Source organism: Xenopus laevis, chromosome 7S (genome assembly GCF_017654675.1).
Source record: "Xenopus laevis strain J_2021 chromosome 7S, Xenopus_laevis_v10.1, whole genome shotgun sequence".
NCBI classification, from domain to species: domain Eukaryota; kingdom Metazoa; phylum Chordata; class Amphibia; order Anura; family Pipidae; genus Xenopus; species Xenopus laevis.
In genome coordinates, this window is record NC_054384.1 from 81,178,054 (window position 1) to 81,197,322 (window position 19,269).

General features: G+C 38.5%; 1 protein-coding gene across 1 annotated transcript in view; it reads left to right on the top strand.

Moving 5' to 3' along the window:
- Positions 1-307: 307 nt before the first annotated feature.
- Positions 308-19,269, top strand: part of tmem88.S (transmembrane protein 88 S homeolog) — a 46,839-nt gene continuing 27,877 nt past the window's right edge. The window contains exon 1 of the mRNA XM_018227891.2: positions 308-1,153. Within this exon, the coding sequence (XP_018083380.1) occupies positions 884-1,153 (270 nt within the window). The 5' untranslated portion in view covers positions 308-883. The remainder of the gene's footprint in view (positions 1,154-19,269) is intronic.

Sequence of the window (19,269 nt, forward strand, 5' to 3'; positions counted from 1 at the left end):
TGCAGCAATAGGAATGCAGAATATAATATTGCTTTGAAAATTAAATATAAATGTATAGAAAACAATGTTTTTTATTAGCCATTGTGTATTCCACAAACTCCTAATCATTCCCACCTTTTAAGCACATCTAAAATGCTTGACGGCAAACTCTCTGCTCCATTAACTTCCAATTGGGAAAATTGACAGAAGTCATAGATGGTGTCGGAATAATGACATTGTGTTTTAACCCAGAATAACCCAGACTGATTGACTGAGCCCTAGGTGTAAATCTGCTTTGTGCATGTGAAAGGGAGAAGCAGATGCAGGAGCAGCGGATTGGCTGATGGGTGCCGAGAGTTCTTTGAGGGAAGCTTACAAAGCCAAGGCTGAGCACAGTGCAGCATCGACACTGTGATGCTCAAACAGCCATCTGATATCATGTCGCTATGAGATGGTTCTTATCATGAGACAGTCTCTAACAGATCCACTCTCATAGTTACCCACTGTGGATAAACGGCTTTGAAAATCTCCCATGGAATCTGTACAACCAACTCTCTAACAGTGGACTTTAAAAGATTCCAATAACAGGAGGGAAATATAAAGATCTTTGAAATCCAGAGTGTCCACGAGGAAGCGCTACATCTTGGTGAGACCTCGATTACTTTTAAAGGACAATCGCACAGAAGTCAAATCCAATCACTACACATAAGGCAAGAGGAGAAAGGAGAGCTGAAGTGACAAGCTGAATAAACAAGAGGAGGAAAAGGACAGGAGCAGCTGGACTTTTGCTACAAGCAATTGTGAACATTAAGGGTTGGAAATTAAAGTTGACAGAGGAAAACAAAAGTGATACGGGAGCTGGGAGATTTTGTGTTAGCAGGTTGAAAAAAGCCAACTGTTAAACATGTCTGACCAAGACATTGAAGACTTTGAAGTAGACAGTATGTCAGATACCTCTCGGATGATCCCTGGCCTCCCACCCTATAACATAGAAGATCAGCTCCTGCCTATGGAGTCTCGGAGCAGGTGGGGGTGCTGGATGTGGACCCTGCTGGTTACCGGAGCTAACTTTGTGGCTTTCCTAGCTAACTTCATCATGCTGTTTTTTATATTCACCATTGTCCTGACACCCACGATCGTTGTGGTTTACTTTGGGTTTCAATGCCACTCCAGGGTAAGTAGAGTAATACTCCATCACTCAGGAAATAGTCATAAAATGCACCAATTACACATTGGCATTTATTCTCAGCTCCGGTTTACAGTATTATTCAGTCTGCATCTATCTATATATGTGCCCCCTACACAATGCCAATGCAGACAGCAAATACACAAAATGATTCCACTTATCAAGTACCAAACAAAATTCTAATTGTTCTCTCACTGATTATTTTTTGTTGTAGTTTACCATATTGAATCATGGGAATATTACTTAATTATATCCTTAAAATAATGGTGACTGAGGTCACATTGAATTCTATTTGGCAAAATGCCATGACTGTTAGCACCCATTGTTCAGTATTAGGGCTCTTTTAGGGCGTTTTTAGCTCTGCTCCACTGTGTTCCGGGTTCATGCGTTCAGCCGCAGGAGTAGACACACTGAATTCTTTTCAATGGGGCTGTACTCACACAGACGCATGTAAGCGCCGAATGTAGGTTGGCACGCAGCATGTTGCATTTTTCTTGCGTTAAGCGCTTACATGCGTCTGTATGAGTACAGCCCCATTGAAAAGAATTCAATGCATAAAGGTTATATTTAAGTACAACAATTCAACTCAAGAGTGAAAGTGTGTTATCTCCTGCTGAATATGAAATCACATCTTATTGCCATATCAATCTGATAATCTGATGATTTGTAACTGAACCTGCAGGCTTACAAATTAAGGACCACAGTTAGGGGCATATTTATCAAGGAAAAACTTTGAAATTCGAATTCAAAAAGACCATGTTGAAGTTTCTTTTTGGCCGAATAGGTCAGTTTTCGATCGAATAGGTCCGTATTCGGCCGAATTCGAATTGTATGAATCAAATTAATAGCAAATTCGAATCTAAATTTGTCCCCCAAAAAACTTTCAAAGTCCACCAATTGATCCAAATAGGCTAAAACAGCAATTTGGCAGGTTTTAGAAGGCAAATTTTTCAAATTTGAATTGAATTTGGACTATTCCCTAGTCGAGGTACACAAAAATAGCTCGAAATTCAAATTTTTTTAATTTGAAAATTCACTTCGACCTTTGATAAATTTACCCCTAAGAGTTACAGAAGGGCCCCTGCAAACTGGCTGAAGACTCAAGCAGTACATGGGCAAAACTTTATAACTACCACAAAAAGTCACCACCACGTAATACCATCTGCTGGAGTTGTGATAGATGGGTGGATAGAGAGAGGGCATTAAGAGTGATGGGGCCTGCCTTAGTTTTGGGTTGATAAAAATAAGTTTTATGCATATTTGATAGTATAAAAATGAAAAATATTTACATTAATATTGTCATTTCATAATGAATCCCTTTTATTCTAATCCCAATGGATTTCTTAAACAGGCTTTAATCATGTTTTTGTTTTTTTGCTGTATCTGTTTAATTAGCCTCAGCCTCTTCGCCTCTTTAAATGTTATTGTTAAATTAGCCACAGGCATCCCAAGGGGCAGTATATTAATTGTTAATGAACCCTTCAAAAAAAGGGTAATTAATCCTTTATCCTGAAGGACACTTGGGGTCATTTACCATTGCCTCAGGTGCAATAGGAAAATTGTACTAAGGGGTGCAAAATTGTGACCATTTAGGGCTCATGCACTTACCTGCTGAACCTGGGGCAGTGATTTCTGCAGTTACAGGTAGCTCTCTACACCTTGCACCAGTTAAAAATCCAGCACAAAATACAGAGTGCACCATAGTCATTTGCAAATTGTCCTTGTAATTGCCATAGACAGGTGATGCTCATTGGTTCTTCTGAGCTTGTACATTTGAATAATGCAAATGCTAAGGAGTTTATTTATGCCACCAAACATATATAGCCAGCGCTATTTCAGGGCTTCACACTTCATTTTTTAAGTACATAAAACGGGATAAGATTGTGTTTTTCTAAACAATCCTTAGAGTCCCTGTGTTGCTCACCATTAGCACTTTTTTGGTCCGGGTGCTTCCTGCCCCGGTCCCCTCGTTTAAGGCTAGGAGTCGGTACGGCCACCCAATCTCCCCGCAGACGGGACAAAAAATGCATAAAGATGAGTCTTACCCCGACATCGATGTGACCCGGGTGCTGCTGCCCCGAGTCCGTCACTAAGAAGAATCAACGCATCAGCAGATTTAGCAGCACACTCCGGAACCACTTCAAAGAACCGCATGCTTCCAGATCACCGGTAAAAGCAGACAATCTTTATTTCCACATCTGATTCACAAACCTAGCATCTGAGGTCTGACCCGTTTCGTGCTACGCACTTCCTCGGTGGTCTGAGGAAGTGCGTAGCCACGAAACGCACAGATTTGGAAATAAAGATTAAAGCTCTACTCACGAAGTGTTAATGGCGGAGTTCACCCGGACCAATGTGCCGTCCTGCTCAATCGCTGCTCTCACGATATGCCGGTCACTCCTTGCCGGCTACTACATCAAAGCCACAAACCGCTACAGAGGCGAAGATCAAGAATACCAGGAATCCGGCACAGTTAACATCAACGCTCGGCTATATTCACGCATAGGAAGGATGACAGTGGAGGGTGTACAATTCTAACGCGTTTCATGCCCCATAGCTGGGCACTTCATTAGAGTGATGATGAAGTGTCCAGCTATGGGGCATGAAACGCGTTAGAATTGTACACCGTCCACTGTCATCCTTCCTATTTGTGAATAAAGCCGAATGTTGATGTTAACTGTGCCGGATTCCTGGTATTCTTGATCTGCGCCTCCGTAGCGGTTGTGGCTTTGGTGGAAATAAAGATTGTCTGCTTTTTACTGGTGATCTGGAAGTGTTCTTTGAAGTGGTTCCGGAGTGCGCTGCTAAATCTGCTGAGATGCTAAATCTGCTGAAATGCCAAGGGGATGTCTACATTATTGCCCCTAGTGCAAACCTCATGATTACAGTAATGCCAAATACAGGTAATGCTCTATGGATGGGAATGACACAGATTTTCCTTTGTGTCTCATTCTGCACCTACTGCTGATTTCTGGCACACACACACACACTTTTGGTTGTCAGTACAATGCTGAATGTTATAGATCAACAACAGCTGGTATTGGACACCGCTAAAAGAAATATAGAACCATCCTCAAATTAAGTTGTAATTTGTACTCTGAATATATTGTATGCAGCGGTGGTTGGGTAGTTTAGACAGAAATAACCCAATTGGGTGACAGTATCATTCAGTGTGTTGGCAGCTTAATACACATCCTCTGGATCAACTAGCAGTAAGGCAGGTTAAAATAGAGTTAAAAGGTTGAACTTGATGGACGTGTGTCTTTTTTCAACCTAACTTACTATGTTACTAAGTGCAATGACTGTGCTTCTGTATACAGGGGCGATTCTGTATTCTCTTTACTGTATTCATTATATGATCAGCTGCATAGAAGCTCAGCTTAATGTTTCTTTACCGAGTCATTTCTGCTGAAAATCTACCCAGGGGTAACACTGGGGAAACCCAAACTAGTAATTTAAAAGCATCAGGGTCTTCCATTTGTAGAGCTGGACGATGGTATTTAGGAAGCTGAAACATTTTTATAAATTGCATTTTATTATTCCCAGTCTAAGATGAATATTGGCCTTTTGTAAAAAAAAACAACTTTATCTTCTTAGTTGATCTAAAATATTTTAGCTTGTATAGGTGACCCTGGACTCTTTGTTGGTGAGCATTTCAAATGCTGTATTTAGGATATTTGTCATTTTCAGCTCAGTTATTTGTTATAATATATACTTCCGCATTTAAAATATATGTGCTGATTTGCTGCATTATGTTGTCTATCAACAAATCAAGGAGACAGAAGTTTATCTGGGAGGTAAATGTTGTTCCAGAAACCAGTTTATCACAGCTGCCGTCACTCCTCCATGGGGCATTCAGACAGCCAATACTTCCCTTGCCTAGAGCATCCTATAGGAAGATAATTGTCTGCACAAAGCTCTCCGGAGTTGGATATTACTGCTGTGCTGCAACAAAAACATTTGTTCTGCCACTTCTTTCAGTTTTATGTTTCTTATGAGCCAACAATTACTTTCACCATTGCCTACATCTCAGTGCAATTAGATCTGAGGTGCAGCACACATCTCTTCAGATCAATCGGAAACGGTGTCTCATATAGGTTTGTACAAGTTTCTGCAGATAAATATAATTAATATTTTCGTAAGTGAGGCTTTTTTGTTTATAGTATCTACTTTACTTTAATGGAAGGACTTCATCCTACGGTATGTGTCTAGCTAATGTACTGTACATATTAGATTCAATGAATAATCATCAGTTATTATGTCTATAGTGGCCTCTATTTAATTTTATTCATTTGTATATTGCCAATAGTTTCCCTTAAAGCACTACAAGCTCTGCTCTGCTCTGCTCTGTAGTGCTCTATACGAGTTAATCAATGGATGTAGAGCCAGTGACTAGAGGAACAAGTGACAAGTACACAGCATATTCCAATCCTCAGACAATGCAACTAAATGACTTTAGGCAGTTAACCCCTTGAGTTGATGTGTTAAACAAATTGGTTTCTGTAACATGAAACTTATAAGGTTAAAGGAGAAGGAAAGGTTAAAATTATCAGAAAGTTATATATATATATATATATATATATATATATATATATATATATATATATATAAAGTATATATAAAGTATATATATATATATATATATGTATATATATATATATATATATATATATATATATATATATATATATGTTTCTTTACTTCTATTGTGTTTACATGGGCTTCTGTATTACACTTCCTGTTTCCAGCTTAAACCTCCAGGGCTAGGGCTTGAGCATGCTCAGTTCAATTTCATTTAAACTGTTCCTTTATTTTTCACTGTTATCCTATTTCTAGCTCTGGGCACCAAATCCAATGAGACTTGCATAGGCAAATCTTACAATCTTCAGTTGCAGTTGTGGGATCAATTTGCGAAAATGCTTGAGACCTGGGGATTTCCAGACACAAGGTCATTCTGTAAAGTGGAGCATTAGTCATTAACATTTAAAAAAGATAAAAGTATTGCCTTGACATCAATATGGATATATGGTATTATAGTTAATATCAGCTGCAAGGTACTGTACTATTATTACAGAGATATAGCAAATCAGATAATAATATAGAATTGTTAGTATAAAAAGGACATTATGGATAACTGGTTAGACAAACCCTTGTGATACTGCAGAACTGCTGTAATGAGGCCGTAAGTCCCCAGAGGTAACTATTCTTATACAACACACACACACACTCCTGCTGCACGCCAGTCTCCTCCTCTACAGAACCAGTAGTGCTGGACACACACAAACAACAGGCCACAAATTTGATTAACTCTAACTAACCTTTCACACATGGGGCCAATGTATTATTGTTGTGAAATCTATACTGATAGGTAACAACAGTGTTTGACTGTTCAAAGCAGCTGAACATCGTTTGATGAACTGAAGCATTGATCTGCTGTGATAAATGTGTCTAATCATTGTACAAAAAAAGATTTTGTAAACGTGAAAAAAAATGAGTTGCTCAATATGCAAATGCATTGGAGTGTATGGTAATTTTACACCATATTATTTCTTGTCAATGGGTGTTTTATATTGTGTTTAATGCATTGCAGTCAATTGATCTTTTTTTTCCAGATCTTGTGGGTCTGTTTTTATCACTCAGCAGCATGAGATTTTGTTGAATTCTACAAAATATGATCCCCAAAGCTGTAATTTTAAGTTGGATCAGATAAAGTCAGATGGTGCTGTTTGTTCATACATCTATATCCAACATTCAGTGGGTTGTTTATTAAATTCTGAATGGTAAAAACTAGTTTTTTTTACTATAAAATCCAGATTTTTAGTGGAAAATATTTTTTTCAAGATTTATTATACCCCGAGGCAGCAAAAAGTCCAATTCTGAAAATACTCCATCTTAAACCTGTCGAGGTCCTGTAGCGGTTAATGGCAGAGGTCCTATTTGCAATTCAAAAATATTATTGTCTGTGCTGGGTTTCATACGATAATCACAACATTTTGGGCTGATATCATGAAAAATGTGGACTTTTCGAGTGTCAAATACAAATAATTTTAGATTTTCCATACGACAATCCAAAAAAGTCATGGTTTTTGTCGATCCAATTTTTTCGTGTTCTTTTTTATGATATAAAAAGGAAAATCGTGGATTCTAGTTTGGTTGGATTTTTTTTTAGTAATTAATCAGGAAAATTCGGATTTTTGTAAATAGCCCCCTCAATGTATATCAGTTGAGAGAAAAAAGACACCATCAGATTTGTTCTCATCTGACAGGTGTGTCACAAGTTGGATGTCCAATCTTCCATGTAGTTTACACATCAAATATTTGTATCAGTCCCATTACAGTATATTCTGACCCATGCGAGTGCATCCGACTTGTAGGATGCGATCTGTTGATCCAACACCATCCTACAAAATATCCCCGGTAGTTTAGCCCTTAGAGTGTACTGTATATATGTGAAAGACTGAGAATCAGCCAGTACAACTGATTCAGGGAGAGGATTCCACATTTTCACAGCTCTCACTGTAAAAAAAACCCTTCCGAATATTTAGCAGGAACCTCTTTTCTTCTAATGGGTGACCTTGTGTCAGTTGGAATGGCCTACTGGTAACTAAAGCATTAGAGAAAATATTATATGATCCACTTATATATTTATACATAGTTATCATATCCCTTAACAAGCCCTCAAATAGTTTGGCCACCACAGATGTCAAACTTACTGGCCTATAATTGCCAGGCTGAGATCTTAATTCCTTTTTTAATATTGGAATTGCATCAACTTTCCTCCAATCCATAGGTACTATAACAGAAGAAAGAGAGTCTAAGAACATCAGAAATAGAGGCCAGTCTAAAACTGAACTAAGCTCTCTTAGAATGCAGGGGTGTATGCCATCTGGCCCGGGTGCCTTGTTCACAATTTTGCTAAAGCTTTATGAACCATATCCTAAATCAGCCACTGACTATATTGAGCTGACACAACAGTGTATTAATGAAGTGAGCCTGGGACCTCTGACTCCTCTATTGTATACACGGAACAAAAGAACTGATTTAGCACATTTGCCTTTTCTGTATCTGTGGATCACATTAGGGGCTTGTGCATTCTTATTTGGAAACAAATGTATCCAGGGCCTTGTGTGATCCTCACCAACTAGATTTTCAAACAAGGCTGAATGAAATCTGAAATAATCTCAACCAGATATTAGAGGTGGATGTTGCTGTTCTGGTCTCTACATGGGCCAATGTATTGGCAGCATGGCAAGGAGTGGTCAGTAGACAATACTGATCAGTGAATGGCTTGCTATAAGGCCACCAAAAAAATAAATAAATAACATCAGTTAGAGTGGACACTGATTAGTGCCTGGCTGAGTTGGAGTTAAATTGCACCAGTTACCCATACCTTTAGCCCAAGATGAGTAAGGTGTGTGTGTATACAGTATGACTGCAACTATAGCTCATGTCTTTCTCAGAACTGTTTGCTTTATTATATTATATTATAGTGCCATTTCAGGAGAAAGAAAACTAGATTACCTTAAATGTAAGTATATTTGGAAAAGATTTATATAGTTTGCAGCTGTTGTTTTTGAGCATTATTATATTATTATGTTAAATGCTTAAAGCTGCATTAAATACAGTAGTGATATTGTTTTATTATTTTTAAATGCACTTTTGATTAACATAGTGTAGAAAACCCGATTTGGGTATGAAGTGTGTGAGTAATTGTCCCACAGTAAGCAGCAAAAATATTATTGTAATTTGGCCAGTATTTTTACAGTTAAAACATTGAAACCATATACCCTTGTTTGCTTTTTGCCTACAGTCAACATGTCGCATTTCTCTAATTATAAAATGTAATTTTAATGATTAGGATGGATAGCTTGAAGCAAAGTTAATAATGGCCTGAACTATCTTCCTGTTGTGAGCTGTTGATAAATAATACTAAGTAGCTCATTAGCTGTACTGAGTTGCCAATTATAAACAAGGTCAATAGGACAGACTTTTGCCTTTTGACATTTACCCTTGTAGAAGCAAAGCTCCAAATCTAATTTAACTGAGAGCTGAATCAACGAGTCAATACAATATCGGGAACATCTAACACCAATAACACCAAGTCAGGAAAGTGTTTCAACAGTATCACAGCTTCTGAAAGCATTCTTTCTTTTTTTTTTCCAAGACAATTTGGGCTCGTATACAAATAATAGGTAGATTTTCACCTAACAGTAACCCATAGCAACCAGTCAGAGATTAGTTTTGTTCAGGCATCCTATATACAGGTATGGAATCTGTTATCCGGAAACCCATTATCCAGAAAGCTCCAAATTACGGAAAGGCTGTCTCCCATAGACTCCATTATAATAAAATAATCTAGATTTTTAAAAATAATTTACTTTTTCTCTGTAATAATAAAACAATAGCTTATACTTGATCCAAACCAAGATGTAATTATTCCTTATTGGAAGCAAAACCAGCCTATTGGGTTTATTTACATGATTTTCAAGTAGACTTAAGATGTGAAGATCCAAATTATGGAAAGATCTGTTATCCAAGTCCCGAGCATTCCGGATAATAGGTCCCATATCTGTACCATGTTTATTAAGCCAGGAGCAACTTGCAAAGTACAAAGAACAGAGGCAAAATAACCTACTTTGTGCACTAAGCACAAGGCCCCACACAATGCCCCATTGTAGAATGAGGGGCAAATAGTCTATCCTCTCTCTGAACACAGCTGCACAGCTGGTAGAGCTGCATTCAGATTAGACAAACTGTGGGTGACTCCTGGAACGACCCTGAGCTTGTACGTCATTTAGAGGCACAGACCAGGGAACGCCAAGGTTTGCAAACTGCAGGACAGCTCTGTACTTACCATCTGCATATTGCAGGAATTAAATACTGGGTTGCCTTGCACCCAACCTCTTAAAGAGATAATGACGCCAGAAATTAAACTATTTTTACATCTATCATAGTATTGGCTTTGTTTGCTAATTATAATTTTGCCATAAATTTTTACTCAAAGCTTTTACATTACCCATCTGACTCCCCGTGCTCCTCTTTGAGGGGGCTGCCATATTTGTGCAGAAGAAGTCCGTTAGTTTTAGAAACTTTAACTGACAGGCTGAGATGGGACAGTCAGGTTGGCAAAACAGTCAGGTTTAGGAACACCAACTAAACATTATTTACAAAAACAGACCTCCCAAAAAAAATGATCAACATGACGTATAGGAGTAATGTATAGATACATATAGAACAAATATATAAATAGAGCGCATAGAATGGGGCAAACAATTTAAGTTTTCCAATTAACTATTAGGGTCCACGTGTGGCTCACCGTTGAATACTCTTTAGCCCGGGTGCCTCATGCCCCAGACCCCTCGTTTAAACCTTGGAGTCGGCACAATCTTCCCAATCTCCCCACATATGGGACCAGATATGTATATGAAAAAGATATACGAATAAGGATAAGTCTTACCCCACTGTTGCTGTGACCCACGTGCCTCCGCCCCGAGTTTGTCACTAAGAGGAACGTAATCAACACATCAATTGTTCAAGCAGTGCACTCCGGAACCACTTTTAGGAACCATACTACTTCAGATCACCGGTAAAAGTAGACAATCTTTATTTCAATATGTAATTTACAAACATAGCGTCTGAGGTCTGATGTGTTTCGTGACTATGCACTTCCTCAGAGACCTCAGGTCTTTATGTGTGTGTGCGCATATGCACACGCAGAACTGTTTTTTCTTTCAAATGCCCCACACAACAGTCTCAGTTGCTCGTATTTGGATTTGCCTGTGTGGCATGCCACCCCTGAAATTCTGCTGCCCTAGGCCAGGACCTTTGTGGCCGTGTCACAAATCTCGGCATGCAGCCTGTGTGGCCATAGACTCTGATCTGGAAGGATAGGAAATAAGTAAGAGGACTAATGCTTTTGAAATCCGAGTATAAACACGTCTGTGCTTATTTAATATGTGATGCAAAATACTGGTCTTGGGGCTAAGTAAGACATCTTTTTTGGTGCATGTGTATAAAATAAGCTTATATAGCAGGAGGTTTTGTGGGATTTTGTGTGTTTAAACAACCGGAGGGAAAAAACTAAGCAAAATGTCAGTTTATTTGAACTTTCTGGTTACGTGGATATAAGGTATGTGTGCTAGCTTTGTATATACTGTGTGTGTGTGTGTGTGAAAAAAGGTCCGAAACGTCGGATAAAGATGTATATCACTTGACAATAAAAAAACATTTTTCTTCAACACAGTGAGTGCTGATCCTTCTTACTATATATATATATATATATATATATATATATATATATATATATATATATATATATATATATATATATATATATATATATATATATATATATATATAGATATATATTTATATATATATATATATATATATATATATATATATATATATATTTATATACCAAACAAGAAGAGGATCCGCACTCACAGGTCTCACATATATATATATGTTTTCGGTACTCCTCCGTGATCCATATATTGTATAAAACACATTGCTAAAATATGATATACATGGTTTGTAATTATTTTCCCCTCTGGTTCGAGTATTATTCTAAATAAACTGTGATAAACTGTGAGATATGTTTTTCTGAATTGAATTGCATCTCAAATTGAATTTCGACCATGACTTTTCATGAGAGAAACCTTTTTATCATTAAATCGACTCTGGTCCACAGTAAAATAAGTTCTTCTCGTTGAACTGCATCTGGCTGTATGGGAAAATCTGAAATTGAATTAGGAGATTTCTTTCTCGACTAAATGAATATGGCTTGATGTACTACCCATTTTTTCTTTCCATAAAGTTAAATGCATCATCCTCTCCTTGTACTTATAGACTCAAGAAGAAATTGTCTTTTAGCCAGCAAAAGAAGGACTACCATCCCTTCCTGTCCTCTGATATCACATTATACTCCATTCCTTTCCACTTGTTTGTCACCACTTATCGTCTTACCCAAACTAAAAATGCTAATTATTTAAACCCTGCCAAATCTGGGCTGCATGTTTCTCTTTTTTCAATTGAGAATCAATGGTTTTATTCATACAGTTCATGTATTATTAAGCAGATGAACAACTACTACTTTTCTGTTCCCACATGACACATCTGCATGATGCTATTCTCAACCAAGGATGGATTTAAGTATTAACTATTTATAGTATATACACTGACCAATTTATTTTCAGTTACAATAATAGCCATTTCTCAAGGATTAGGTAGGGGTGCCGTGGAGGCAGATAAGGGTAGGGTGAGTCCTTGAGGCAGGAGCTGTATGTGACTAAGGGGACACGGTAAGGAAAATGCAGGAACAGGGTGACGAGGGCAACAAGATGGGAAGCAGACTGAATAGGAACAAGGACGGAGTGGGCATAGGAAAGATCAGGAGACAGGAGCAGACTGAATTAGGACTGGAACGGTGCGGGCGTAGATCAGGACCAGACTTGAGATTGGGAACAGGAGGACTGGATAGCGGGAGGAGACTGGAGCGGATAGCAGGAGAGGACATGATAGCCAGAAAGGGGACTGGATAGCCGTAGAGGGGGGAAAAGGCAAAGCAAGATGCAGAGTGAGATGAGGGAAGATATAGACAGGGTACAAGTCAGAACAGAACAGGAAGCAGGAACCAGAAAGGCAAGGTCAAGTGAAGGCAGAATAAGGTTAAGGCAAGGTCAGGTTTGGAGTGAGGAGCAGAGCAAGGTTCAGAATAGCAAGGAAAGCTGGGCAGGGCTAGGTCAAGGAAAGGTTAAAGCAAGCAAAGATCAAGGTCAAAGCAGGACTGGAACCAGAGTAGGAACAGGCAAGGCAAAGGCATAAAGCAAGGTTTAAAGCAGGGCTGGAACAAAACCAGATGGGAAAGGTAAGGCAGGGTAAACAAGACAAGGTTCAGAGCAAGGCAGGACAGAACAAGGCAAGCAAAGGAAAGGAGGCTACATCTGGAACCCTTAGCTAGGGACAATGCCACACTGCTAGTTTGGGAAGCCAATGCTCAGGCAAGGAGTGTTTTGAGGGCTGGTCTTAAATAGGGCAGAGCCAGCCCCGATTGGCTGACTACAAACCAACCACGCTGCTGGGCTAGGGCTGCAAATGCCAGGTAATAGACAGTGAGCAACCTTGCAGGCTGCTCAGCTGGCCCAATCGTTAAGGCACAGAGCCAAGAACCCAAAGGTCCCTGGCTGGAATCCCATTGAGCCAATAGTTTAAATCAAAATGACCATCAAAATATCTGGTTGGGTAATTTGTGGCTTATAAACTGAATTAAAAAAAAAAATTTCAAATGTTTTGAGTGTTTTGAAAAGGATAGGAAAGTCCAGAATCCAATTTTACCCCAACAAAAATGTGCCATTGTAGTGGTAATACATTTTATATCTATACTTTTAGAAAACATTCTGAAAAAATTGTAGGGGTTCTCAATTGCTGCATTAAACAAATGTAATTATTCTTGTTTTTCGATAGTTCATGTCTGTGACTTGGGATCGATATGTTCTGGTCCTCTTGTTCGCGTTGATCCACTCTTGTCATTATAATTTGCAAAGCTATTTTTAGAAGGCTGCAATTTGTGGGCACTGCCTTTAAAACCTTACTCACAGAGGGTTGCCATGAAGCAGCAGTAGTCTGTAGAAAGAGTGAGGGGTTAGCTGGTGTAAAGCTAAGCAAGATGATAATAACAGCCTCAGATATCATTAATAATGTAACATAGAAGCATTAACATTTTATAGAAAGTTTGCCCAGTCTATCACTCTTCATCTCTTTATAAAATACAACTCTCATTACCAGTGAGAGGTTAAGATTGAACTACAACAGCAGAAGTATAACTTACAGTTCCGCCTTATATAAATATATACCAGGTTTATGGCTTGCAAACCAGACCAGAATACTTAGTACCCATGACTTATCATTCAGAAACTGCTGTATTTTCAGACAGTTTTGCAGGTAATATGCTGTGGCTTGTTCCCCCTACACTAGTAAATCGTTTCTGCTACTACAGGAAGTGGGGTTAGAAGTGTAGGGACCTATAGGATTGCTATGCCCCTATAGAGTTAAATCCCTACCTTCCTTCTGTACTTCTTTGTTATTGGGTATAAGCCTGTAACATTTCTTTTAGTACACCACTAGTTATTGGCCAAAGGTGTAATGACCACTTCCTGCCACACTCCTATATAGTGTTGGAAAAGAGTGGCCTCTTCCTCTTTGGCTCCTGGTGCCGTTCCAGCTAGGTGATTCCCATTGAGCCTGGGATCACCAAGGCCCCAGTAAAGCCATTTGCCCCAAAGGGACCTGTACCTTTGGTGATTAAGTCAGGGACCAGGAAACAATGTGAACGAGGTTAGCCATCATTAGGGCAGATCTTTAACAGACTCTCTAGCCGAGTGAGATAGTCAGCTTTATATAGCATGAGCAGCTGTCTGCTCCATCAAGGATAGTAGCAGGGAGTAGCTTCCCAAAGGCTTCTTGTTTGCCTTTAGTGCAGGGACTCAGTGGATAGGGTGTTAGGCTTTAACTTCGTCTCCCTAACTACTCCACTGGTGATCTCGATCTCCACAGAGGTATATCTGTCTTCTGGGAATTGATTTACACTTGACTACTATGCCTTATGGGAGTGACAGTCTTTATTGTGCTGTATCTTCCTCTGCTATCCTCCCTCCTCTGTGATATGATACATCTGCCTCATCTCCTGCATAAATAAATCTGTGGTCAATTGTCTCTGTATAATAAATCCCATCTGTTATTTCACCAAAGAACCTACTGGCGTCCAATCAATCTATTTTTATGTGCAGTATTTTTATGTGTGTTGTAGTTACACTACACCTTAAAGGGATAGCTTCCACTGATCCTGATGCGTGAGTCCAATGTAACCCATGCTCATTACCATTTAGCTGGACATTAACTGCTTGTGGTCTGGATAGTCCAGATTAGCGTTACAGAAGCATAAATAAAACACTAAAAGGCCAGTAAAAGAAATCTTCTAAAGGTTAATATGAGTTGACAAATACCCTCAGTCCACAACAACAATCACAAAGGTAGATATAATTGTTAGGTACCTAATACATTTTAAACCTTTATTCAATGGAGGGAATTATAAAGGAAAGATGAGTGAATAAGATTTCTCTATTAATAGCTTCCTATTATAAACACTTTATAATCAAGGAGCAAATAGTTACAGGAATATATTTCTTTCTTTCTAAGGGTGGAAGGCTGAGTGCAAGAGCCCAAGACAGCAGCATACTAAATCAGTGCCCCTATCAACCTTAATTCATGGATTCTCATGGATTTGCTAACCTTCCCTTGACCTACAATGAACTAATTAAAAGAAAGCCTCTGCCATTTATTTAGATTGTTTGCACTAATAAGCTAAAGCAATTGCAGTATTATACAAAATATATGTCTCTTATTGCTCTACAAGTATAAGGACACCACCTGGGGTCATGTGTCAGTCTTGCATAGAAAACTGTGTCTATACACTCTGGTGGTTATTTACTAAACTCTGAATACAAAAATCACGAAAAATTTGTGATTTTTAAAAAAATAAAATCTGACTTTTAAAAAATCATGAATTTTTTGGAATTTATTAAACCCACGAGGATGGAAAAGTCAGAATCTGAAAACCCAGCATCTCAGACCTGTTGAGGTTGCATATAAGTCAATGGGAGAAGTCAATGTCGCCGAAGCCCATTAAAGTCTATGGGTGTCAAAAATATTTTGTCGTGCAGCTACATTTTTTTTTGACTCACGTCTTTTTTTTTTCCCGCACAATGCCATAAAATTCTATGGGCGTCATTTTTGCGGCGAAACAAGGCAAAAAAATTCGCCCATCCCTACTTATGGGAACTACTTCTCTCTATAAACAATACTTGAGGTAAAGAGGTCAAAAAGAAGTTGGGAGAATAACCTCCCAGGAGGCAGGGCCCCCGTGTTCTTCACATATAGTCACATCAATATTATTTATAATCTTCGGGGCACATTTAACTTGCTCGAGTGAAGGAATAGAATAAAAAAAACTTCGAACTTCGAATTTCGAATGTTTTTTTTGGCTTCTTCGACCATTGAATTGGCTACTTCGACCTTCAACTACGACTTCTAAAAATAGTTCGACCATTCGATAGTCGAAGTACTGTCTCTTTAAAAAAAACTTCGACCCCCTACTTCGCCACCTAAAACCTACCGAACCTCAATGTTAGCCTATGGGGAAGGTTTTCTAAGGTTTTTTTGGTCGTAGAAAAATCGTTAGATCGATTGATTAAAATCCTTCGAATCGTTCGACTCAAAGGATTTAAAACATTTTTTAGTTCGATCGTTCAATCAAACTAATTGCGGTAAATCCTTCGACTTCGATATTCGAAGTCGAAGGATTTACCTTCGGCAGTCGAATATGGAGGGTTAATTAACCCTCGATATTCGACCATATGTAAATCTGCCCCTTCATGTCAATGAATTCGATCACTGTTTCTCCATGTTCCAGTGCTATAAAAGTAAACAGCATAATCTCTGATTCTTGCAGTCGGAATTATTTATATTTCTATTCCTTTTTAAGCCTTTGTTGTTACTAAGACACCTAGAATTGAAGTCATAAATCACCAACATTCAATTATTGTACAAAAACCCTCTTTTCCTTTTGTGTAATTAGCTTTTTGAAATAAACTCATAATCATTGCATAGGCAGAGGCATCTCTCAACCCCACCACACGTTTTACATTAAAAGGATACAATGGGCAGAATTAAAGTATACTGTAACTATTATGGGCTTATTTATCAAAAATCGAATTTGTGAGGTTTGCGAGTTTTTTTCTACTTTGAATAAACTCACAACTTAAAAAAAAAACTCGAATGTTTGCATATTTATGAATAAAATGAAATTCCTGTAAGAATTGAATGACTAGGAACCATTCAGGAAACTCTGAAGTATTTCCAAAGCAACCTTTGACAAATCTGCCTCTTAGACTACTATGGGGCAAATTCAGTAACCTCTGAAAATTCTCCAGCGATGGTTTCGCTCACAGCGCAACACTTCGCCAGCCGTAGATTCGCCAGGACAAGGCTAAATCACTAGAATCCTGGCAAAGTTGCGCTAGCGTTGCTTAATTTGCATACAGTGTGAGGTTAAAGTTGAATGGACATATATGTTGCAGCAAATACATTACATTACACAAGCCCGGGAAACCTTAATAAAAGAAAATAGAGTTGTTATATTGCCCTACACATGAGCCCAGTGGTATTTAATTGACACAAAGGAAAATGTGTTTGCACAGATGCATAAATAGTTTTTTCATTACTGATATTTATTAGATTCCTCCAGTACTAATCAGCCCTTTTAGAACTTGATCATTAACTAAAAAGTACAGACATTAAACCATGGCAAACATTATACATCAACCTATTTTTATCAACAGAATTTTTGTCGTAATAATAAGACTTCATTCTCCTTAAAAGGTCACTCTGGTTCCCTTCTAGATGTGGATGTAAATGGCAAACTCATAGAGATGCTCTGATTGTGTTAATGTTAATGGAAGCAATCTTATATTACCGTCCCTACAACTTCTAGTTATTATGCTAATTGTTTCCTTGGAGGATATGTGCTAAGATTGGTGGTAATAATAATAAGAGAAGTTTGTTTTTACAGGATTAGTTTAATATACATGTGTGAATGATGCAATTAACAAGTGTAGTCATAATGGAATTAGCAGATGACCTGCAAGGTGTTGCATAGAGCCTGATGATATACCTGCCATGTATCTGTAAGGTTGGGAAAAAAAGTCTGAGTACGGTAAAAAAAAGTATTCATTGTACATTTATGGCATAATGCAGTGAATTCGATATTTCTTCCATTTTAAAGCAGCAACTCAACATCAGTATAGAAAAAATGGGGGTGATTTATGACATGTCAGGCAGGGGCAGAAATGCAAAAAATGGGTGTAATCCGCTACATTTTTGCACTTTAAAAACTACCCTAAACAATAAATAAATTACTCCGAAACAGAGCACAGAGATCGTGTTCATGATTGCTGGGCGGGTAAAGGCCTGTAGTCTTTTTAATCCAGCATGAGTTGCAGAGTAGAATACTAGGGGGCAAATTTACTAACCTCACATCGAAACACTTCGCCAGCCATAGATTCGCCAGGACAACGCTAATTCACTAAAATCCACCAAAGTTGCGTCCAGGACACCGAATGCTGGCTAAGTAGCACTAGCGTTACTGCGGCAAGCGAAGCAAAGTTGCGCTGGGGTTGCCTAATTTGCACACGGCAGGAAGTTAAGGTTGAATGGACGTATAAATTGCAGCCAATACATTACACTACACAAACTCGGGAAACCTTAATAGAATAAAATAAAGTTGTCATATTGCCCTACACATGAGCCCAATGTATATTTTATGTGCTATATGTTAGGAAATGTATGGGGGAAACCTACCTCAGAAAAAATTTACAATCTTTTGCAGCCTATCAGCCTGAAAAATGAAATGTCGCCTGCGTTTTTTGGGACTTAGAAAAATGTTCAACTAATTTTTGAGGAACTCCTATCTACTCAATTGCACTTCACCTGGTCTGAGGTGGCGAAGGCAAGTCTGGCGTAAAAGGTAACATTCAGTAAAATCAACATCTTAGTGAATTTGCGTAGTTACGACCATACGCCAGAGCGCAACTTCGCCAGGCGTTAGGGAGCAAAGTACCGCTACAGTCTATCTCTTTCGCTAGCAAAGTTACGCCAGCGACCGTTAAATTGGCAAAGTAAGGAAATGACGTCACAATTGTGAATTTTCACTAGCGTTAGTCACTTCGCCCTTTAGTAAATCTGCCCCTTAAAGTCAAGCATTAATTAAGTACACTTTTGCACCCTTTAGTGCTCCAGGACATATAGCAGGGGCAGTTGTAAATGATCCTTAAAGTCTATGTGGGTAAGAGAATGGTGTTCATGGGTAACTGAATCTTTAGGAGATTAGGAGAGTACCACACTCCCTGCTAATTGCCCATAATGCTATAAGCCACCCAACCAAGGCATTTACAGGTCTGGCACAAGCGTGCATTTTTCAGTGGCTAAAATTAATGACTTCATATTGAAATTAATAAAAATTAAAATGTATTGAAATAAAATGAATGGCT